The 24734-nt window shown below is 37.2% G+C and overlaps 1 protein-coding gene across 3 annotated transcripts in view; it reads left to right on the top strand.

Moving 5' to 3' along the window:
* Angpt1 (angiopoietin 1) overlaps positions 1–24734 on the top strand; it is a 252311-nt gene that overhangs the window by 170473 nt on the left and 57104 nt on the right. For 2 of the 3 annotated variants that reach the window (NM_009640.4, XM_006520323.2), the window contains exon 4: positions 10046–10278. In NM_009640.4, the coding sequence (NP_033770.2) occupies positions 10046–10278 (233 nt within the window). The remainder of the gene's footprint in view (positions 1–10045; positions 10279–24734) is intronic. The other variant, NM_001286062.1, reaches the window with a different exon arrangement.

Here is a 24734-nt window from a genome sequence, read left to right as displayed (position 1 = left end):
CACTTAGAAGAAAGAGACATTGCACTCCGATTCTAGATTTAAAATAAACAATTAAGAACGCAAGCAAATGGAAAACCTCTAGCCCTTGCCTATGATTAGGTTGGTGTGAGCACAAAAGGCAGCAGCCTATGTACCAAACTTTATAACATTCTTCTAGTATGTCTCCCATTTCTTCTCATTAAAGCAAGGGAACAGGAAGCTGGGTGTGGTGGTACCCACCTCTAGTCCCAACACTTGAGAGGCAGAGGGAAGCGATCTCTCAGACTTTGAGGTCAGACTGGTCTACATAGTGAGTTCTGGGACAGTGAGGCAGCAGTGATTCATAGGGGGACTGTCTTAAGGAAACAATGGCAAAGGAAAGAAAAGAAAAGGGCCCTGTGGTGGTGATGTATGGCTTTAACCCCATCACTCAGGAGACAGAAGCCACATGATATAGCCTGGGGTAAAACAGGAGTGGTCATCAAGTGATTATCTTAAAACAAACAAATATAAAATTGAAGAAAGGGACAGACTGGTTGATTTGAGCCTACCGAGGTAAAGTCCGCTACATAGTCCTTCTAATGATGGACTAGGAGATAGGAACTATTTATTTTACACTGGGAATTCATGGACTTCAGTTGACAAGGCTCATCTTGCTTCCTGCTGGAGTAAACTTAATTATTCTTAAGTGACTGAATCTTATACAATTGCAAGATAATAAACTCTGTCTTACGGACAAGGTATTGTAATAGTATAAGGAAATATTGATTTTAGTAATATTCCTAGGAAAGTGGAAAGCTTTCTAATTGAAGCTTACCCACCCTGCCTGCATTTGATAAGACCTTTAAGAAGTACCAAAGAGAAGACTTGTTAAATCCTAGCTTTAGATTTTAGGCTGGATTTAATTATATTAGCTGTGTATGGTATTGACCAAGGACAAGTGTTCTAAAATGTAAGGTAGTCAGGGCTGAGCAAATAGTTCAACAGTAGAGCACTTGACTAAGAGGTTCAAATCCTTCATTTCTGCCCCAAAAGCAGTAAAAGAAGAACTCAATGTTTACTGCGGTAGCCTCTTTTTTATAACTAGAACTGGAGGGAGAATTTTATTCTCCATTTTAAGTTTTTTTGCATATTGAACTGAATGGCAGACAGCATGTTCCTTCTCGGTTTCTTTAGCCTTAGGAGCTGAGAGTGACAAACGTCCTGAGCCGATTGGGAATCTTAATTCTTCCCTCCCCTGCGTTCTCTACATCTCGCAGACCTCTCAGGATCGTGATGATTTCCACCACTGAACTGCTTTTTCTAACTCATGCGGTTCTTTCTAACTTCATTGATTACTATGTTTAGGTCAAACTGTTATCAACTCTCATCTCTCCCACTGCATCAACTTTGGTATCTTTAGCTTTGTGCCAGTATAACCTAGTCAGGTCTCAGAAAAAAAAAATTTTTTTTTTCTGAAATGCGAGGCTTTTTCCTTGTAAGGTTCTTCTACTGTAACAGGTAGGAAGAAGATTGAGTTCTCTATTTGTGTACTTATTTTATTTTTTTATTCACTTTACATCCTGATCACAGTCCACCCTTGTCATCTCTTCCCAGTCTCACATTTACAAACCCCTCTACCATTGCCCCTTCCCCTTCTCCTCAGAGAAGGAGAGAAGCCCATGGGTACCACCTCATCTTGGGGCATCTACTCCCAGCAGGACTTGGCTCATCCTCTCCCACTGAAGCCCAACGAGGCAATGGAGGTAGGGAGAAGGGATCCGACAGCAGCACAGAACACAGTATCTGGCCAGCCTTACAATCATCATGCAGCGTCCCTCCCTCCCCTGCCCCTTACTCTCAGCAGTCATTTTAGACCAGACTAACTAGGGTTCATTTTCTTCTAGTCCGGTGACTCGACACAGACACCGAGCCAGTTAATGAGACTCTCTCTGGCTATTGGTTAACCTGGAGATGATGATGATAACAATTTTGTATGAAGTTGATATGCAGATTAATGAGTGAATGTATGTGAAACACAAAGGACAATGCCTGGCAGGCATATCTGCGTTTAATTATGTTAGATTTATCCTGCTTTACCACATTATGTTATTCTATACTAATCTGATGCTTGAATTGCCTATCATGGCTGACATTCCTTATTTAGTTGGCAAACTCCTATTCATCCTTTAAAACTCAGTGCACATACTATTTTCTTCAAGCCATGCTCTGCCTAGGAGAGTTAAGCTTTCTCTTTACAGCCTACACCATCCCTGTCTCCCCACCATTATTCCAGTGATTCCATGACATATGTATCTATGTATGTGTAAATGCATGATTATTCCCTTATGTGTACAACATTAGGAAGTAATCTTATAAAGTAGGGTCTGAATTTGATTAATCATTATCTTTGTACTACCAGGCCCAAGTTCCCCCACATTGTACATATAATTTTAAATGATTTTTTAAATGTTGGATGAATAATGGCCGGTATCACACTAGCAGTTCTAGCCCCAAAGTTTCTTTTACACATATACATACAACATAAACTAACATGTATAAAAATGCTTTTAGTAGAAAAACACAAATAATATGATTTATATTAAGTACTAAAATCTGTGAATTGTTCCCCCCCCCCTTTTTTTTTTCTTTTTGGCTTTTCGAGACAGGGTTTCTCTGTATAGCCTTGGCTGTCCTGGAACTCACTTTGTAGACCAGGCTGGCCTTGAACTCAGAAATCCACCTGCCTCTGCCTCCCAAGTGCTGGGATTAAACACGCCCGGCCTATTGAAGCATAGTGTTCACATCACAATTATGCATCCCTAAAGTCTTACTGCTTTGCACCTGATTTTAATAATCTATTCCCTGAGATTCACCAATTCAGTCCAACTTTTAAACTTCTTAACTGTGTTTTTTTCAAGTCTATTATATACTTCTAGATTTCATTCCTTTAATTTTTTTTAAAAAGTAAGACAGATTACAAATTACATTTCTGTTTATACAGTCAAAAATTCAAAGTTTTCCTGATTCCACATCACCATCATCCCTTTCATGTCCTTCACACCCATTGCTAAAATGATTGGTGTTTTTCTTCTAATTTTTCTACTAGTACACTATCAACATAATCATGAGTATGCAACATACTCATTTCTGTGAATGTTTAAATGAACACATACCAATATACAATTGCATGTATGTTTGAATTTATACACTACATACATATATTTTAACAATTATTTCAAATGTTAGACTTATTCCTCTTATTTATTTCATAAAATATGTTATGAATATCTTATATTAATCTATGTAATTATATGCAGTTATACATCACTTATTCTAAAGAATGACTGCCAACATATTTAATACTATATAGATTATTCATTTTTGTTGTATTTTGTTTTGTTTCATTTTACATTTTTGATTCAAGATCTCTGCAAGAAGCCCATGTTATCTGGAGAATTACTATGTGGGAAAGACTACCTTTAAATTTTCCATAGTGCTCTGATTTAGCTTCCCAAATGTGGAGATTAGAGGTGTTGCAATTATACCCAATATATATCAATTTCATACTAGTAAAATATCATTCATTAGAAATATGACAATTATTTAAATTTTTTGTAATATGCAGACAATCATATTGAGTACTCTAGTCTCTGTTTATATGTGTGTGTGTACATGTGTGTGTGCACATATGTATGTGTGTACATGTTTGTGTTTGTGCACATGTGCATACCTGCTCCTGTTAGTGTTCTTATTTTCCAAAACCTTTCTGCTATGTGCTTTTGTGTCCATGTATTTTTATTTCATTGCTTCACTTGTATTTACTTTATTACTTCATATACAATCTTTCTGGCATCTACATTCTGTTATATATATTGGAAATGCTTTACCTTGTTAAACATTTATTTTCAACCTATTTTTAAATAATCATATTACATTTCATAATCTGTGTCAATCATTTGACTTCTTTATTTCTGCTTTTATAATAAATTGAGCTTATTCTTATTTTATCAAGCTTTGAAAAGTTTGCTATCTAATTTTTGCATATGCATATAGTATTTATAATTCTGCCCCAAATTTGAATCACCAAACAAGTAGAACAATATTTTGAAAGAGAATTTAGTATTTAATTTAATAACAAATAATAAGTTTAATCTAGAAAGAAAACTCATGCTCTGCATGCCCATATTTGTACCATATGGTGACACTCTACATGCTATAAACAAGGAAAAATGAAAGCATTTATAAATAAGTTCAGACAGATAAGAATGAGGTTTTAATATTTTCAACATCTCTTCCTTGTATCACAGCTATATTTACACAGCACAGGCAGCTCTTACCACTAGGCATTCATTGGCTGCTATGTTAAGAATTCTGTTGTGGGAAACAATTTGAAAGGGAGAGCTTTATGTGAAAGTTTCAAGATGTATCCCATGGTCTTAAGTATTTCCAATAAGATACAATGTAGAAAAGGACAGTGTGGGCAGTGCAGACAAATCAAACCCAGTGTCCAAATTACACACACTCTTTCCTGAGCTTTCAGTGAAGTGCAGGACCTAGATTAGTTTGTTTATTTTATTCTTCATTAAAGTGCACCTCTGCCTCAAACTGGAAGTTAAGTGCCAAAATCCTATGCATGTCTCTTCTCAAAGTTCTCCCAGGAAGATGGGAAACAGGAAGCACGGCAAGTCCTGTGAGAAACTCTGTTTTGGAATTTGCAATTTGTATAGATTGACTGCACGGTTGGTAAACTATTGCTCCATGTAACAGTAACGTCTAAAGAGGCATCGCAAGAGAAATGGCTGATTCAATCCAAACCTTCCAAAAACTCGACAGCGAAGCTCCCTTTCTGTATAATCAACTCTGACAGAAAACTCCATGCACTGATGTCTGGAGTCAGCCTACCCATGTTTTGTTATGTGATTAAACTTCAGCTAAAACTTTTGAATGTTATCATCAGGAAAACTAACAACATGCCTGTCTGATTTTAGGATCTAAGGTCTTATGACTGTACTTTCCTCTCTAGTGGTCTCTTGCCAAACGGAGAAAGACTTTTTCAGACTTTTCTGATTAGGGGAAACAATAAAGAACCTATAGAAAGATTCTGGGACCAAAGAGAATATGATCAGTCTATTGAATAAGAAAATTAAATTTGATGGCAGACATTTTAAGGTAGAGCTATAACTGAGAAACTCTTTGCACTGAGATTGTGGCTCACTGATTAAAAGCATACACTGCTTTTGCAAATGACTCCAGTTCAGTTCCTACTATCCAAAGTGAACAGCTGATATCTCCCGGTAATTGCAGCAGGGGTCTGATGTCTCTGGACTTCTTTTGTGGGCACATGCATGTGTGTACATACACACGCAAATTAAATATAAAAGAATCCTTTCAAAAAATCTAAGTTTGGATATTTAAGACATTTCTTACAGATGGGGAAAATAGGTAAGTTCAAATGCTGTGACTCACAATTTCCCCAAATAATCAGATGAACAGCATATGTTAAGGACATGTTTCATTGGCACCATTATTGGTGTGATGTAAATAGTGCAATAGATTGTACTCATCACTCTCTATTGCACAACAAAATGCTATGACGGAGGTAACTTATAGAAGCATATACTTGGGCTTATGGTTCCAGATCACTGGAGGTCATGATGATGGGGTGGAGGCATGGCAGCAGGAATAGGACTTTAAGGGCTCAGATCTTCAACTGTAAGCATGAGACAGACAAGAAGAAAACTTGGAATGGATTATTTCTTTGAAAACAAAATGCTCACTGCCAGTGACATACTACCTCCATCAAGGCCACATCTGCTAAACCTACCCAAGCAAGAGCACACACTGGGGATCAAGAATATGCTCAAGTCCATGGTGCCCATCTCTGATACTGCATTAAGATGATGGCTATGAGTGTGGGCCACTTTCATAACAGCGGGGTGCTCTGAGTGGATTTCTAACATAACACAATTGAAAACATGTTTTGTAAACCCTGGTTCCAAAACTTAATGTATTTGTTAAGGGTTTACATAAAAGAAAAATTTAGATTAGTAAAAATTTGTATTCTATGGGTTGAAAAATCAATTCAGTTGATATCAACTCTAATGCCTTAAGAATCAAAGGACAGACTGAGGAAATGTTTCAGTTGTTGTGCTAGCCCAAGACACAGGGTCAGATCCTAGCACCCACATGGCAGCTAAAAATATTCCAGTTTCACAGAATCGGATTTTTTTTCTTCTAGTCTTCATGGGCACTGCATGTCTATTGTGCACAGACATACATAAGACAAAGCACCAATACACATAAAATTTTAAAAAAGAATCGAAAGAAATAATGATTTCTGTTAAGTGCTATCCAACTATAATATTATATTTCTCTGTGTTAATAGCTACAAATTGTAGAAATATATTTGGAAAGTGAATCTTGGATTCAAACCACTTTGCAATTAACAGGGAAGAAAGGTTTACTCCCAAAGTGTGCAACATCCAAATAGATAGGAAGAAACAAAGAGATGAGTCATATGGAAACCACACATTGAGACTACATGGAAAAGAGGGTGTTTGTCTTCAAAAAGATCAAAAGCTCATGAAGAGAAAGTCATCGTGAAGGAGTCTAAGGGGGTCTTACTCATATAAAAGGTGTTCTATAGCAGTACTACAAAAATAATTGGACTGCAAGGGCTACTACAAGAGACCTGAGGGAAGAAATGATTTGGGGGAATGCCCTGGTGATAGTTTCTTGGTAGAAAATGCTTTCAGGGTAGCTATCAATCCCATGTGACAAAGTCCCAGCATTCTTGTAGCCAGAAAGATGCTGCTTTGTTCTCTCAGTCCAGCTAGATACCTGTGCCCATAGTCTTCTTGCATCCTGATGACCAATGCGCCTTCATCTTCATGAACATCTTTTCTAAGGTGACACACTGGCTTGATGCCACTTGATATCTGGAAGTCATGTTACATTAATACCTGTTTACTGAGTCATGAAAATCAATGCTCTTTCCAATATGATAATGCATATTATTTTTTGCAAAGGAAGACTTCTTTTCCACAACCCAGTATTCATGACTATCTTCTTTTGGGTAGGAATTTCTTTGATCAACTATTAGTTTTCATATCTTTTCAAATTGTACTGAAAAAAAAAAAAAAACAAACCAAAACAAAACAACCAGTGTCTTTTTCTGATACCTTCTGTAGCAGCCATCCCCAGTGTATATTCTGTCCTGTGCAGACACATCAAAAGCAAAAGTGAAAAAATATTGAGGCAAAATATGAAAAATGTATTATGTTGGAAACAATTTTCTTGTTGCTCATAATTTTTCTCTGAGGATTACTGTCTATAAAGAAAATCTTTTCTGAAGAAATACTACCATCTTATATTCTGCATAAATATTGGCATTTAGCAACTAATAAGTATGACTTATAACTAGAATCTGATATCGCCTGCTAATTAGGAAACCTGGAAGGTCAGCTCTGATTTTGCTTGTGGAAAATAACTGTTTATTTAGAGCTTTTGTACCACATCATATGACGCTTTAGCTTCCAAGTCATGAGCTATATATACACGATCCTCATTTTAATAGTTAATGCTAAAGGTTTCCTGGTGGTATACCGTAACTCATGTGAGTCTGAGGCACAGTTTCCTAATAAGTTAATGACTATAAATTGTGGGAGTCATGTATCTGATCACTATTCCAGAAATAGGAGCAAACATAACTAAAAAGTAGGCTAAAAATGAGCTGAAGTATCAGTTGTGGTTAACGCTCAGATCAAAAGCCAAAAATCTCCAAGCAGAGAGGAAGGCTCCTCTGTACCCACAGCAGTGAACTTGCCAGTTAACTACTAAGTGGATGGCATTTTTAACCACTATGAACAATAGAAACATTGACTGCCTTTGTCCCTCCACCCCTCTCTGTACCTTATTTTTGTTTTTTAACAATGAGTTTCTCTAGCAGCAACAAACTCTGGCACAGAAAAAAAGACACTTTATCATCTTAGCCCCTAGAAATATTTTCTTTCATCTCCCTCAACTTACTTGACTAACCTTTTCACTCCTAAACAGGGATTTAAACAAATAGAAATGACCCTCAGGATTTCAGCTACTTACTTTCCAAATTGAGTTCCCTGTATGCTCAGCAGAAGGTAGGGATTCTTCCTGTACAGGCGTGGAGTAAAAGAAAGGAAACTCAATGGAGTAAAAGAAAGGAAACTCAATGGACTAAAAGAAAGGAAACTCAATGGAGTAAAAGAAAGGAAACTCAATGGAGTAAAAGAAAGGAAACTCAATGGAGTAAAAGAAAGGAAACTCAATGGAGTAACAGAAAGGAAACTCAATGGAGTAAAAGAAAGGAAACTCAATGGAGTAAAAGAAAGGAAACTCAATGGAGTAAAAGAAAGGAAACTCAATGGAGTAAAAGAAAGGAAACTCAATGGAGTAAAAGAAAGGAAACTCAATGGAGTAACAGAAAGGAAACTCAATGGAGTAAAAGAAAGGAAACTCAATGGAGTAACAGAAAGGAAACTCAATGGAGTAAAAGAAAGGAAACTCAAGAGAGAAAAATGGCTTGTTTTTTTTTGGGGGGGGGTGGGGGGCGAAGTATCAATGTGAAAATTTCATTTGTCAATCTTGGCACACTCTCAAAAATTCTGTGAGTTAGGCAGGACTCACACATAGACCCAGCTTCCCAGCAGCTGTTCTGCTATATCCTGGGCCACCTTCTTCTTAGGAGAGCAAATTTGTTAGCAGAGACCTGGAATCCCCTTGAGCATTTCTTGCCACACTTCTTCATCTGTGCAAAAGCCAATCAGATGTTGCATCTTGCCCCTTAGCACAAACAGTTGGAAAGTTTGACTCTTCAAACACACTAGATTGTATAATTTAAGTATTAAATTTAAAATACTCCCCAGTGTCTTCTTTTTGAAGACTTATAGGAGTGATTCAGCTCTATATTTCTCCAAGGTAAATTAAGTGCCCATTCTGGGTGTGCTGCATTGGAATAGCACCTTGTAAACTAAGATCTGCTAGAATGGCCTGAAAACAGAACTAAGAAAACTGCGTAAGCCTTTTCCCTGAAGAATACTAGTATATTAGACACTCTATAAAGTGAAAAAATGCTTTTTATTTTAAGTCAGTTCCTCTGATCCAAAAGGGCTTCTGCGGTTTTGTAGGTTTTCCTGCACAGTATACAAGGAAAGTATCATTTAGAGAGTGTTGAGAGAAGCTTTGTAAGGTTGCGTCACTCTGGGCAAAGTACTCCATGTTTCCTGTAAGACTATGATATTCACCTAATGAGTTCTTCCTTACCCAAGACAACTGCATAGTGATTTCAGAGCCCATGATGCTCTTATCCAGAAGTCTGGTGTCACATGTAAAGCTAGGAGTTGTGATGATGCAGGCTAGATTTATTAAGAATTGGTTAATAAATAGTGAAGAACCTGCCTTAGTAGATTCTTATGTATATAAGCATTTCATTTGGTCCATATTTTGTCAGCATTTGATGATATTGTTGTAATTGTTTAATTATGTGTATACATGCACCATGTGCATGCATGGGCCAATAGAAGTTAGAAGAGGCATTCAGCCTTCTGGAAATGAAGTTGCAGGTTGAAATGCCATGTGGTTACTGAGCACAGAGCCTGAGTCCTCCAGAAGAGCAGTAAGTGCTCCGGGGCTCTGTTGCTATTCTCTTAATGATGACATTCTGCCCAGGGTGAAGTAGAATCTCAGGGGAGTTTTGATGTGTGTTTTTCAAATGGCTAATACTACATAGACTTTTGTCTCTTAAAAGAAATACTTTTATGAGCCAGCAGGACTGCTCAGGGCTTAGGGTCCTTTAATGCCAAGTCTGATGATTTGAGTTCTATCCTCAGATAGAGATAGGAAGGGACTGACTCCTATATGTCATTGTATGAAATCTGCATGCATCATGGCATGTCTGAGCACATGTGCATAGCTGTACATATATACACATGCACACAGACATATATACTTAATAATTAAAGCTTCTAATCTTACTCTTGGGAACAAGTAGAATTGCAGTATTGTCTCTCCAGCACTGTATGAATTATGTCTTATTTTCATTTCCTTGTAGTTTACTAGAGCACAAAATCTTAGAAATGGAGGGAAAACACAAAGAAGAATTGGACACCTTGAAGGAGGAGAAAGAAAACCTTCAAGGCTTGGTTTCTCGTCAGACATTCATCATCCAGGAGTTGGAGAAGCAACTTAGTAGAGCTACCAACAACAACAGCATCCTGCAGAAGCAACAACTGGAGCTCATGGACACAGTTCATAACCTTATCAGCCTTTGCACTAAAGAAGGTGGTAAGAGTTCTTTCCTTCTGGCTTTGGAAATATTTTCTTTCATGCAGGAGAGTAGATTTTTGCTACTATGTCCTCTGCAGCTTCAATGCCAGTGCAAAAATCTGTGGACAGACATTATTTTGAAAAGCATTTATAAGATTTAGTTGACAATTTTCACAGCTCTCTAAGTTCAGAACATTTATTTTTAAGTTTTTGGATCTGCAATTTCATTCTAAAAGAAATTTTAGAATTTGTCTTTCATTCTTGATATTTTGTAACCTTGATAAAATCTCTCATACTGTCATTGTTATATATTTGACATTACAATGTAACTTATGTCTAGGACATAAATTAAGGAACACTTAGAATTAGTTCAGACTTCTGGGGTAACCTGGGGTATTTCTGGTTTCATAATTAATTTTAATTGCTTCCATTTTCAGGAGACAGGAGAGGGGACTTTATTACAAGTAGAAAAATGGTGAAAGAGATAGTCCACAATAGTTATTATCATAAGAAAAGATGGTTCTAAAGTATCCATTAAGATCCCTTGTTCTTGGTTTTATGCAGAGATATAACAGAGATATCTAAGCACTTTTGGGATGTGTTTGTCATGATGGAACTTACAATTCTCTATGACTTGAATACCTGGAACCGTATAACCACACAGCTTGTCAATATGTCCATGCATTATTTTTCTTTATTGTGTGTGGGGCTGCTGCAAGTGTGAATATGTGCATATGTGTGCCATAATGTGCATGTGTAGATCAGGGGCCAACTTCATGGACTTTCTTCTCTGCTTGCACATTTATATGGGTGCTGGAAAGCAAATTTATGTCACCAGACTCATGCAGCAAATTCCTTTTCCTTCTGAACATCCCTCCCCATTCTCACCCAGTCATTCTTGAAGAAATGCCATTTTATACATATACAGTTTAAGCAGACCCATGACCTGCAGTATGAGGCTTTAAAGTTCAGAGCATGTGATCATCTTGTGCAGTTTCACATTGCCATTGGTCTTTCTGCATGGAGATGGGCCAGTAAGTGGGGAGGAGCAAGAGAGCTGCTTACATCTGAAACTGATTGCAGTCATTGAGCTGTGGCTTATGTGACCACTCACATCACGGTTCAGTGTGAGTGTGCAATGAACGCATGTGGCAGATGCTTGCTCCAAAAGAAAAATAAAAAACTTTGTTCAGTACTTTCATGTATAGATAGGAATACACAAGATAAGTCTACATGATCTTGTTTTATAGCCATTTCACATTTCTCTGTTACACTCCATTTCCTTACATTGTATCTCATTTAGATAGTCTAAACAAGCCACAGAGATATTTTGTAAAGAACTTGTTTTAAACAGTGAGTCCCAAGAGCTCCATTTGGGTGTGCTCAGTAATGTGATTGAGAAGGAAAAAACCTGCTAATCAGACAGAGCCTGCCAAACTCTGAACTAGAGTCCACTGGAAGGAAAGCATGGTAGAATTTTGCCAGAGAATTTTAATAGAGCTCATGAGTATTTATAAATTAAGTATTAATATGAGACATATCTTTTCTCATTGAGATGAATACATTTGGGGGAAAGATTGAAAACACATTTTTCTTATCATCCCGAGACTTAAGTACACAGACGTGGGTAGTGGTTTGTGCATGATTTTAAGAATGTCCAGCATTGGAGATTCTCACAGAGCTCATATGTCTGCCAACCTATCACATTTGTATGTCATCCCCCAGTATTTGTCTAATAAACATGTCTTTAAGCTGTTAGAAGCAGGCAGTATGACTTTATCACTTCTGCCTTGATTGGAAGTTTGACTGTAGTCTCAGCAACGGAGTGTCTTGTTTATTTACTGAACATAATAGAAGACATGTCAGATGCCACATGAGCGTCCACTCAAGGTGTGAGAAAGGGGCCTCTGTCTGCTCTATGATGAGACCATCCAAAGACAAACGGCAATAATAACACGCATTGAATTGTCTGACACTCTAACACTTCCAATATATTTCTTCCTTTAAATGATGCAACATAAGATGCATCTTGTCTTAGCTCTGCAAGATTTAAGAATTTGTTGAGTAATATGAACTAACCAGTATCCCCTGAAGCTCGTGTTTCTAGCTGCATATGTATCAGAAGATGGCCTAGTCAGCCATCACTGGAAAGAGAGGCCCATTGGTCATGCAAACGTTATATGCCTCAGTACAGGGGAAAGCCAGGGCCAAGAAGAGGGAGTGGGTGGGTAGGGGAGTGGGGGGAGAGGGTATGGGGGACTTTTGGGATAGCATTGGAAATGTAAATGAAGAAAATACCTAATTTAAAAAAAAGAAAGAAAAAATAAAAAGAATTTGTTGAGTACTGGTTGATTCTCCACTGAGTTTTATACGCTCATAGCTGCAGACTTTTTTTCTCATTAGTTTGTACTGACTTTAGTCTCAGTTAAAAATCCTAACCATTTTAATTCTCTTAAGAGACACATAGTAGGAGTCTCTCAAAATGTTAACCTTCTTCATATTTATAATTTTATTTGAGCCATAGTCTTTAGTTATTGTATAATTAAAATTTAAAGTCCAAATACTACAGTATTGAACCAAATATAACTTGCTAAGGTTAACATTGATTTAATTTCAGTTATGAAACACACTTCCAAGCTTTCTTTATGTTGTGGCCAAAAATTATTTATTATTCTTTTCTATTATTTATCAGATGAGTATGTGAAAATATTTTACTTTTAACTTCATACATATAAAAATATTACAAAATTAATATACCATCATATAAAATTAAACTTTCTAAAATAAATATTAAAATTCAAACAGTGTCATAATGCATATTACATGAAATTCATAAAAAAAAACCCAAAATTTAATTTTAGGCTAAATTTAATTTGGTTATCTGGATCATGATCTCAAATATAATGCCATACACCCTAGAAGAATGTGGAGAGCCTTGCTGTGAGCAATCGCCATTATAAGATGGCGCTGGCTTCCACTGCGCCTAACTAGTAAATAAGCCTTATGCGCAAGTGCAAGAGTAAATTCACACCCAGTCACTGCCCATCTCCGGCCGTAGTAATGGGGTGATGGGCGAGCAACTAATCAGGTGCTGTCATGCCACATCAGGTGCTGAAACGTCACACTGTGGGCTATATAATCAGCGCCACTTTCCGGGTTCGAGGTCTTCCTTTTGTTGAAGCAATAAAAGCTTTGCCGTAGAAGGATCCGGTTGTCCGAGTGAATTCTTGCTAGCGAGATACTAGCTCAGGCGAGAAGAATACATTGTTAATGAGTTGTTGTTGTCAGATATTCAGGTAGAACAAAAACTGTCAGGATAATCTGCCTACTTTTCCATGACAGAAAAAGAATTAGGTGAGATGTATGAGATAATGCAAAGCATGCAGTTTCAATGACACAGAGTGGGCACTAAGTTTTAGTCCTTTCTACCTCTACTAAGGAACAAAATTCAGTTGAACTAGCATTAAATAAGTTGTCTACAGCAAGACTTCTTCAGAGCATATCTAAACACAGTGCTTAAGACTCCCTACAAAGAGTGGTCCAAACTGCTTCTTCCAGCCTAAATTTCCTGATATCTAAAATGGGATCATAGCTTTACCTTATAAGATCATGGTAACATTATAAATACATACACATTATCTTTATGTATTGGATAGATCAAGTGTGGGTGAGAATCAAGTTTATATGTTTTACCTCAAGAAATGAAAACTGTGATAATGTGTTAATATTCCATGGCAAAGGTATGTCTAGGACACAATAAGCAGATATGCATCTTTCCCTAAACATCTTTTGATGGAAACACTGTAAAGTGAATTTTCCATATAGTGAGCACTCAATTTCATATTGCTTTCACACTAGAACATATAATTCCATTAGAAACATTTATTCTGAATATTGCTAAGAAACATATTTTCAGAAATGATCCAGCAAACTTTCTTCTTGCAATGGGCAGGAGGATATCTTGGACTAGTAGTCATTTCAAGGTGCATCATATCCACTTTTGGCAGAGTCCTGATACCACATTTATAATTGTGTAATCTTTGCAAACATTTGGTCACGTTTATTCTTGGGCACATTATGTAGTTGAGAAGTATGGCCTTCAGGGTTATTGCAGGGTCAGAGTTTAGCTGGCTGCATCATGCCATGCATTTTGTCAGAGCATATGTATTGTTAGGATTAAACAGAACACACTGCATGGAAACAATGCTTAATATGCAGTAGAGAGGACGATTGAGCACTCTGATGTCCACCAGTCCTCACCAGTCTTTGTCATCCCTGTACACTCACGGTTAAGATACCATCACATGCATTGGAAGCACTAGAAACTACATCATAATATGAAATAGAGAATTAAATTCAAAGAGAAAAAAGTAAGAAAGAAAAGAAAAACTGCAAAAGGAATCACTATTTAGTCTACTCACGAGGTGACATATTCATTATTTAAGTCAGCTTGGAGTGCAGTCCTGCTGTACAAAAATATGAAGTATGAATTTATTCATTTGAACAAAGTTTTGTAACACTTACTCTTCAATACATTTTTCCTGGGGAATAATGTTGGGAAGGTGAAGAGAGATGAATCTGCTGGCTTCTACTAGCCAAACCACCTAGCCAACTTGGCAAGATCCAGGTCAGTGAGAAATCCTATCTCAATATACAAGGTGGATGATATTTGAGAAAGAAAACCTGAGATTGACCTCTGGGTTCAAGTGTACCCCCACATACAGGAAAACACACATACACGCACATACACACATACACTACAACACCACATAAAATATTACCACTAGGGCAAAATGAGAGTAACATCTAGTATCTATATGCCTCTCTTTATTAAATGTGCATTATGACTCTAATACTGTGTAAACTTTGTGTTAAATTTGTTCTTGCTATGACAATATAAAGGAGTTACTACGAAGTCCAGCACATTTTGTAAGTTCCATAATGAACTTAAGAATTCGACCAGTTCATCTTTATAGCTAGAAAAAGTGGATCCAGTAGTAAAGCATATGTAGACTGGTTCTAATAAAGACGTGATGGTCCAATCGTTGAAAGCAAACTGGGATCTGAACCCTTGGAAACAGAACCCAGAGTCTGTGCTTTACTTACTACGCTGTGCTGAGAAAACAAAAAAATGAAGTAAAGGTAATAGGCCTTCCTGCAAACTTTCAAGGCAGCTCCTAGGAAAGAAATAAGGTCAGAGTCAAACAAGGGCAGAAGGGAGGGCAAGCATAACAACTTATGCATATAATTAGAATCAATAGAAATAGCTAACTATAAAAATCTAGGTTGCAGATTTCTGGGGTAAATAACTACAATTGTATCAATGACTTTCTTTTTTAAAAAAGTTTAGTTTTGAACCACTTACTAAGGTACTCATGACACAAGGTCTTACTGACAGAGAAATAGTAACTTTGAGTTTAAGAGATAACTCTGTTGCAGATGCCAGCAAGATTTTGCTGACAGGACCCTGATATAGCTGTCTCTTATGAGGCTATGCCAGTGCCTGGCAAATACAGAAGTGGATGCTCACAGTCATCTATTGGATGGAAAACAGGGCCCTAATGGAGGAGCTAGAAAAAGTCCCCAAGGAGCTAAAGGGATCTGCAACCCTATAGGACGAACAACAATATGAACTAACCAGTAACCACCCCCCCTGCCCCCCAGCTTGTGTCTCTAGATGCATATGTAGCAGAGGATGGCCTAGTAGGCCATCAATGGGAGGAGAGGCCCTTGGTATTGTGAAGATTATATGTCCCAGTACAGGGGAATGCCAGGGCCAGGTAGCGGAAGTGGGTGGGTTGGGGAGCAGAGCAGGGGGAGGGTATAGGGACTTTCGGGATAGCATTTGAAATGTAAATGAAGAAAATATCTAATAAAAATGATAACTCTGTATCTTCCCATTGCTCTGTCCTCATAGGAAACAGACTATAAGGTCCAAATAAAATGCCTTTTTTTTTTTCCATTTGGTGAGCCACAGATCCAATTGAAAAACAAAACATTAACAGATTACCTCTTCTTAACACTCAACTTAATCCCACAGCATAATTATATGGGACACACATTTGCTTACAATTCCAGATAATTTAATTCCTAAGGTTATGAGCTCATTTTATAAAATAGTGTGTGTAAAATCAAGTTAAGACAGGGAATTTGGAATTCTTTATAGAACGGATTTAAAATAAATAGTAACACCAGCAAATTAGGGGGTAGACATTAGTGGATAGTGTGATGGGGAGAGATGATAAGGATGATGTTCCCTCCCCAGCAGAAGGTAAATGTAAAGCCATCTACTTTTAATAAAGGTACAGGGAGATTTGGGAGCTGGGATGTGACTATGATAGGCAAAGTTAATTGCATAGCTCATTTGCATGGATGGAAGAATATCTGCATTCAAAAAAACTTGAATTTCAAAGGACAGGTGAAAGTTTTACGTTGGGAAATGCACAGGAGAGAAAGGAAACAAAAAATGAGTAAAAAGGACACGGGGATAGGAATATATTCAATATACAGAGGATATAGAAATAGGAATATACTCAGTGTACAGAGGACACAGGGATAGGAATATATTCAGTGTACAGAGGATATGAGGGGTAAGAATGTACTTAGTGTACACAAGACATGCGGACAGGAATATCCTCAGTGTACAGAGGACACGGGGATAGGAATATCCTCAGTGTACAGAGGACACGGGGATAGGAATATACTCAGTGCACAGAGGACACAGTAATAGGAATAACCTCAGTGTACAGAGGACATGGGATAGGAATATCCTCAGTGTACAGAGGACACAGGAATAGGAATATCCTCAGTGTACAGAGGACATGGGGATAGGAATATACTCAGTGTGCAGAGGACATGGGGATAGGAATATCCTCAGTGTGCAGAGGACATGGGGATAGGAATATCCTCAGTGTACAGAGGACACAGGGATAGGAATATCCTCAGTGTGCAGAGGACATGGGGATAGGAATATACTCAGTGTGCAGAGGACATGGGGTTAGGAATATACTCAGTGTACAGAGGACATGAGGATAGGAATATACTCAGTGTACATAGGACAAGGGATAGGAATATCCTCAGTGTACAGAGGACACAGGAATAGGAACATCCTCAGTGTACAGAGGACAAGGGATAGGAATATCCTCAGTGTACAGAGGACACAGGAATAGGAATATCCTCAGTGTACAGAGGACACAGGGATAGGAATATCCTCAGTGTACAGAGGACACGGGGATAGGAATATCCTCAGTGTACAGAGGACACAGGAATAGGAATATCCTCAGTGTACAGAGGACACAGGGATATGAATATCCTCAGTGTACAGAGGACATGGGGATAAGAATATCCTCAGTGTACAGAGGACACAGGGATAGGAATATCCTCGGTGTACAGAGGACACAGGAATAGGAATATACTCAGTTCCTTACCTAGAGATCCACATTACAAGTTATGGAAGCTTCCCACAAGAGTCTCTTTAAAAGAATTCTTTCACACCATCTCAGAGCCATAATGACTGATAAGATAATTTTTTTCACTGCTCTGCATTATTTGGACTAAAGTGCCTTTCCCATAGCCTGATTACAATGGTATGAACATGCGATCATTATTTTCGGTCTCTGGCCTTCTTTAAGAAGGTGCTGCAAAGCATCTGCTTCCTTCCTCAGACTGCAGAGTCCTTTGGCTCTGTTCTCAGAATAATTCTACCATCTGAAAGGAATTTACCTCCTGTGCAGTGTCTACTGAGGTTGCGAGGTAAATCATCCAGTCAAGAGATGGGATAGTTTGAACTGCATGTCTCTTGGGTTCAGAATGACTCTAAAAACACGGCAAGAGGTGGGAGGAAATTAAAAGTTTTTGAAGGCCACTCAGATAAATGTTGGGAAAATAGGAAATATCACTTTCATTGACTGAGTGAAATACCTGATATTTTTGCTGACCACTTGTAATGCACAATTTAATGTTAGGTAGAAAGAGAAAGGAAAATAAACACAGACATCAGCTACACACTACAGTGAGAGCTTGTTCCCATTTAGCAGGGAAAATGCTTTATCTTAACAGAAAATTGTATGTCAGAAATTTACAATTTCTGTAAAATGAACTACACTATCTAGCACTTCCTTTCACAAAACAGAGCGGCTTTAGGGGGAAGGGGCTGTTTATGTTTAGACACGGCTTGCTTCTCCTTGTAGAGTGAGCATGTTATCTGCCTTTTGAAAAGTTGTAATTTCTGTAAAAGGAATAAAAACGATAAATAGTGAATAGCTGAACTAGTGATAACAAAATTAAAAACTCCAGTTGCTGACCTCATGCATGAACTATTTGTAAACCACATCTTTTGAGGGAGATTTGAAATTTTGTGGTTCTCTTTTGGAATTAGAGTTTCAACTTCAGAGACTAGTTGAACTATCTATAAAGCACTATCTCTTGGTTCCGGCTAGGCTGTATATTCCCATGATGAAAGGCCCTGAATAAAGCTTCCCTTGATGTTCTAACATAACAATGAACAAACTAACTTCCAGGTTCTCTTGTGCACCCATAGCTTGCTCAGTTCAGGCAACAAAGTACAAATGGTTAGAATAAGTAAACTACTTTTACCACACATAAGTAAAACTCTGTAACTACTTTATGAATCCAGGTTTCACTGTGACAACAGACTTTAGTTAGACATAAGATATGGCCTTTAATTACTCTGATAGAAATAAAACAACTTTGCTAGTATTCTTCAAAAATTCAAAATATATACATCTTATCACCTACAGAATAAAAATATCCAGAAAGTTTTTATGCTTTCTGAAGGGAGGATAAAGAATAAAATTTGAGACATATTACTCTATATACTTAGCTTTAAATACACACAACAGTATTTTAGCATATTATTTTTCTAAAGCTCATGGCCAAACATCTTTAGAATTCTTGTAATACATAAAAATTTTAAGCTCTGACAGAGTGGTTCAGTGAGTAAAGTCATTTAATGTGTAGGCCATATGACCTGAGTTCCTCCTCCACAGTAGACAGAGAGGACCATTGCCTAAGGATTATTCTATGAGCTACACACACATGCTATGGCACATATATTCCTGAAACACATAATAATAATAATAATAATAATAATAATAATAATGAGGAGGAGGAGGAGGAGAAAGAGGAGGAGCAGGAGGAGGAGAAGGAAGAGGAAAAGGAGAAGGAGAAAGAAGAGGAAAAGGAGAAGGAGGCGGAGGAGGAGAAGAAGAAGAAGAAGAAGAAGAAGAAGAAGAAGAAGAAGAAGAAGAAGAAGAAGAAAAGAAAAGAAAAGAAAAGAAAAGAAAGAAAGCATTCTAGCTCCTTAATTAAATTCATAATTAACTTTAGATAAAGACTTTAATGACATTGAGTTCTATCATATCTTATCCTAGAGATGACTATGACATTCATATCCTTAGTCTTATCACCCATGTTGAGTTGTATTAATATGAGTCCTACCAAAGGTGACACACATTTATAATGGATTTATAAAATCAGATTTATTAAGGTAATAGCAATGTCAGGCCTCTTTTAATTTGTATATTTTATGTATTTTACATGAATTTATACTTAAATATGAACATTCTGATTGCACATTAGAATGATTTCTTAAATAATGAATTTGAACTTAAGGTTCAGTTTTAAGTAGAGATGTAGTTGTGAAGGGAGGTATGGCCAGTTATTTAAACTTGTCAACACACATATACACACAGCTAATCTTAACCAAAATAAATCCTGAAGCTCCACACATCCATCAGTCTTGGATGTTTCTTTCAGAGTTTTTGTATCTATTGGGTACACCATTATATATATGGTAGACAGTACAGAGAGGCATAGATAGAAAAAGACAGAAACAAGGATATCATCTGTGGGTCCTCTTTGCTGCTAGATAGCTTAATATAAACTATCACACACCTGAGAGCATGCCTAGTGTCCTAGAATATCCCAGCCTCCTCATGGTTCTATGCAACTGTTCCCTGTCTTCTAATGCCTTAGGAAGCTCTGTGATCGTGTGAACCATATGTAGTCCCTGAATAAACATTCCAGAATTCCAGTTTATTATATCACAAATGTCAGAGACGAAGTGATGGTCACATGGTGCCCATCAGCCTTTGTTTTCTTTAAAACCTTGAAGACTTCCTAGTGCACCAGTGTTCAGGGGCATCTGACACTGACTCTGTGTTTCTAGCATTACCCAGGGACATTCGTTCATTCCACATTAATAGATTTGACTGAAATCAGTTATGCTCACAACAGAGTATAAAAACATGTCTTTAAAGTTTTCCCACCAGCACTGGAAGTCTTTTGTGTAAAATCAATACAGTTCAGCCAGGCTGAAAACATTACATGGGAAATTAACACACTTGAAACCTGAAGTATCTTTGTTAATGAAGTGACTTCATGAACAAATGACAGAGGTCACACAGCATTCAAGACTGCCTGTTGGGGCCCCAAAGAGAAAATATAGAAAAAGAATTTCTGAAAAATGAATGGCTACATCATTAAACAAAGTTAAAAAATTTAGCCAAATATTTTTGTTCTACTCTTATTTTAATACTGGGGATGTGAATGTACATTAAGTTTTATGTATGAATTATTTTTTATTAGAGGGACATTGAAGGAAGGAACTAGATATACCAATCAAACCACACCAGAGCTATGTACCATCATTTTTTCATATTAAAACAACATGTACGATGAGACTAGAGGTTCATCTGTAGTGCTGATTTAAACACAGAGCCTTATGGACACAAGACTGCTTTGTTGCCTCTGAACTTCATCTCCCAGTTCCAGGCCCAGCTCCACAAACCTATTAATTCCTATTAATCTCATTAGCTTTTGAAGTTGTGGATCATCACAGATGCACATTTCTGACACGGATTCCCATCTCATGGACAATTCTTCTGCCTGTGTCTCCTTTTATCCTCATGTCAACATCTGTCACATCTACCTCTTGTCACTTCCTTGTGTAGCCTACTTCATTGAGAAAACCCTGTACTGATTCAGAATGAAGGCCTATGTTAAACTACCCCAGAAACTCGGTATGACTTTTCAGCTGAAAATAGCATTTCAGAGGCATCTAGGTCAGATGATCTATTGGCATTTTATTTGGGCTCAGTTTTACTGTGGCTAGGAAAACACACAGCCACATCTCTCATCATTGTTATCACTGAGCTTTGCCACAAGTTTTAATGAGATAAAACATTATCACTGAGCCTTGCTTTATCTAAGTAATATGTTCCAAAACTTCTTGTTAAGATGTATATAAGGATGGAATGAAACACTTAAAACAAACTGCACATACAAAATTCAGAATGTAGCACTGGGTAATAGTTAATGAACACTAGTTCACTTGATCATGATTATTATTGTACCACTGTGAAATTAAGAATTTATAGGTTATATAATATATATAAGTATTTTAGGTGAAGATCAAATAACTAATTGTTTTAAGATATGCCAATTGAAATAATGAGAGAGTATGTGGAGCATTCATTGGCAGCTTTGAAAAGAAGAGGAACATCTACTAACTTAATTCAAACTTCAGATTAAGAGTGTTTAAGAACAGAATGTATGTATTATGTGTATATATGTTATGCGATATTATACATATATATATTATGTAAACACATTTACTGTTCTCTGTAGGCTAAAATTGTTACACAAAGTTAGCAATCAACAGACATTTATCTTTGCACGTGCATTTTAGATGGGACAAAAATGTCACACACTTCTAAGCATAAGACTTGACTGTATTCTTGCAGCTATAAATATTTGCACATGGGCTGTAACATCACTGGGAAGTAGCTTTCATCTTCATACCTATGTCTTCAAATACTGAATGGTGGAGTACTTGTAAATAACTCAGTTTTCACACCCTTGTAATGAAAAAAAATGCTTTTTTCTTTTACTTCTGAAAGTCAGTTTAAATTATTTTAGATTTCTGGGGAAGGTCTTCAGAGTCACAGACTTTTTGTTTTGTTTTTTTTTTTTTTAATTTATTTTTTACTGTTTGATTTTGTTTTTGTTAATGTCTATATACCTGCTTGGGTAGTACAGAATCAAATGTTTCAACTTTGAGACTATTTGTTCCTTGTCAGGTTTGCCATTTTTGCTTATACTTATGCTCCCAGAACTTCGGTGACCTATTGAACCCACTGATTTAGGTCATTTCCAAACGTCGGTACATCCCTAATGATTCTGAGTCATAAAGTTCCCCATTTTTTTCCTTGAACAGATAATTTTATCCATGTGTATTTTAATATTTGCGAAACTTGAAAAGCTTTGACTCACTCACTCACCACATTTCAGTCCTAAAAGAATGTCTCAGTAATTGATTTCTTACACCAGGCTATTGGCTAAAAAGAAGAGCCAGTGCTTTGCCTTGCCTCTCAAAGCAAGGCTAATGGGTCTCTGTGTTCTCTAGGGTGGCTAAGATTAAGAATTAATAAGTCCACATTCCAGGAAGTTTTCTCTTGAAGGTTCATATGGATTCAAGTGACCCTCTGCCTCAGCTTTCCTGGCCCTTCCCTGAAGTAAATTGGGTGGTCGGTACTCCATCTGGGTTGAGATTGGTTCCTCAAATGAAGGGAAATGCAGTGAACAGTCAACAGCTGCCGGTCTCACTTTCCAGTTGCTTACTGACCAAATGTTGCCTGGTGACAGATAGACATGCACCTGCTCATGTTCCTGATCTTCACTTTAGAAGACAAAGATTTGGCTATACAGATAAGGCTAAATGAATAGAATGAAGAATGACCCTTCCCCAAGCCTTTCTAGATTTATTGCTGATATGTGCATGAGTGAAGTCTTTGAACTGACATACCAGGCGCTTAGACTTTACTTCTGCTGAGCTGTTCTGCAGGTTTTATTATTTTAAGTGTTATCTCTTTGAGGCAGCTCTCCTGAGTCTGCTTGGCAGATGGAGCTCATTCTCCTTGAAAGTTCCCAATGTACTTGACATATGTCTTTAAGATAACAATTATCTGCATTCTTTCTTTTTGATATTCTGTTTACACTAGTAATATGATAGCCCTAGAGACTGTTGCCAGCCATCCTGTGACCAGGTAGAGAACCAACAAAGTGACTCATGAGGAAGATAAAGAAACACATCTTAGAGTCACATGGTTGGAAACCTAATCATGTTTTACCTAAAGTTATCTTTTTTGCTTATGCCAGTAAGGAGCTAAGTTTTTGTGCTGTCATGAAGTTATTTATCATAGATGCAATTATCATGAAAGATCTACTGCTATAATAGACAACCCCCAATTCTGACTGTGATCTCACTGAGAACATGTTTGATAGTCCTTTTGTCTGCATCGTTATTGCCGAGACAAAATTCTACACCTAGGTGCTGTTCAATTAATATGTTTTGAATTAATTAAAAAGAAGTGACAAGAAATAAAGAGAACAATTATAAAACCATAAGGTCATTGTTTTTTATTTATAGTTTCATTCATTTTTCATTGATAATAACTGGGAGACGAAAGAGATCAATAAAGGGGAAGAGAGTAATGTAGCTAGACAGATTGGCTAGCCTAAGTTGAATGAAAGCTGGGGTAGCAGGAGGGACTCTGACAGATAAATAGAAATAAAACATGTGAAATCAATCAATAATCACGGAAACATGCAGTTAAGCCTTCTTTTATATTATAATCATCTCCGTAGTACTTTGAAGCCACGATAGATAGTGTGTGAAGGAGTCTTAATACACATCCAAAGTTATTTAATGTGCAGATAAAACAATAAAGAAAGGAGTGGTGAACTTAGAGGAAGAGAAGTGGGGCTGTAAGTGTTCAGTGTGCAAAGTGAAAGAGAAGCAATGATTACTTCTGAAGTACAAAGGGATGTCAAGGATACAGAAGGAACAATGCATTCTGAAGAACAAAGGGATTGGCTCCTCATAGGAAACCAAGCAGTTGTATAGATTGAATACAAAGAATGACAGAAGACCAGAGTGAGATGCAGTGTTGAAAAAAGAAGTGTAACAGTTGAGATACTCAGTATAGCAAACAAGATTTAAGATGCCAGAAATGATAGTATTGCATTGAAGAAGCTGGATTGAGAATGCCTCCTGAGTGAGGAGAAAGCAGATAGAGATCACCACAAAAGCTAAATGCAACCTTAGCCCTTCTTCAGCACCTGATTCATGATCAAGGGTAGGATGAAAGAAAGGGAATGTTAGGATAAGGCAGGTTAGAACAGTGACATTCAAGACTCTCAATTAGAGGAAAAGTATACCCATTGGGAGCTACAGTACAGGAGAGGAAAAATATAATACTGTCAAAGAGAAATCTTTAGGTATAAAGGTCAAGAGTTAAATTCATTTTTTTAAATTGTTCTACACTGTGGTGTAATAGTGCTCAAATGTGGTATCACATTGCTCCACTGTGCTGTCACAGTTCTGCACTGTGGTGTCACAGTGCTGAACTCTGGTGTCACCATGCTCCACTGTTGTGTTACATTTCTTAACT

The sequence above is a fragment of the Mus musculus genome, chromosome 15, assembly GCF_000001635.26.
Source record: "Mus musculus strain C57BL/6J chromosome 15, GRCm38.p6 C57BL/6J".
Classification (NCBI taxonomy): Eukaryota; Metazoa; Chordata; class Mammalia; order Rodentia; family Muridae; genus Mus; species Mus musculus.
This window is presented reverse-complemented; position numbering and strand designations above follow the sequence as displayed.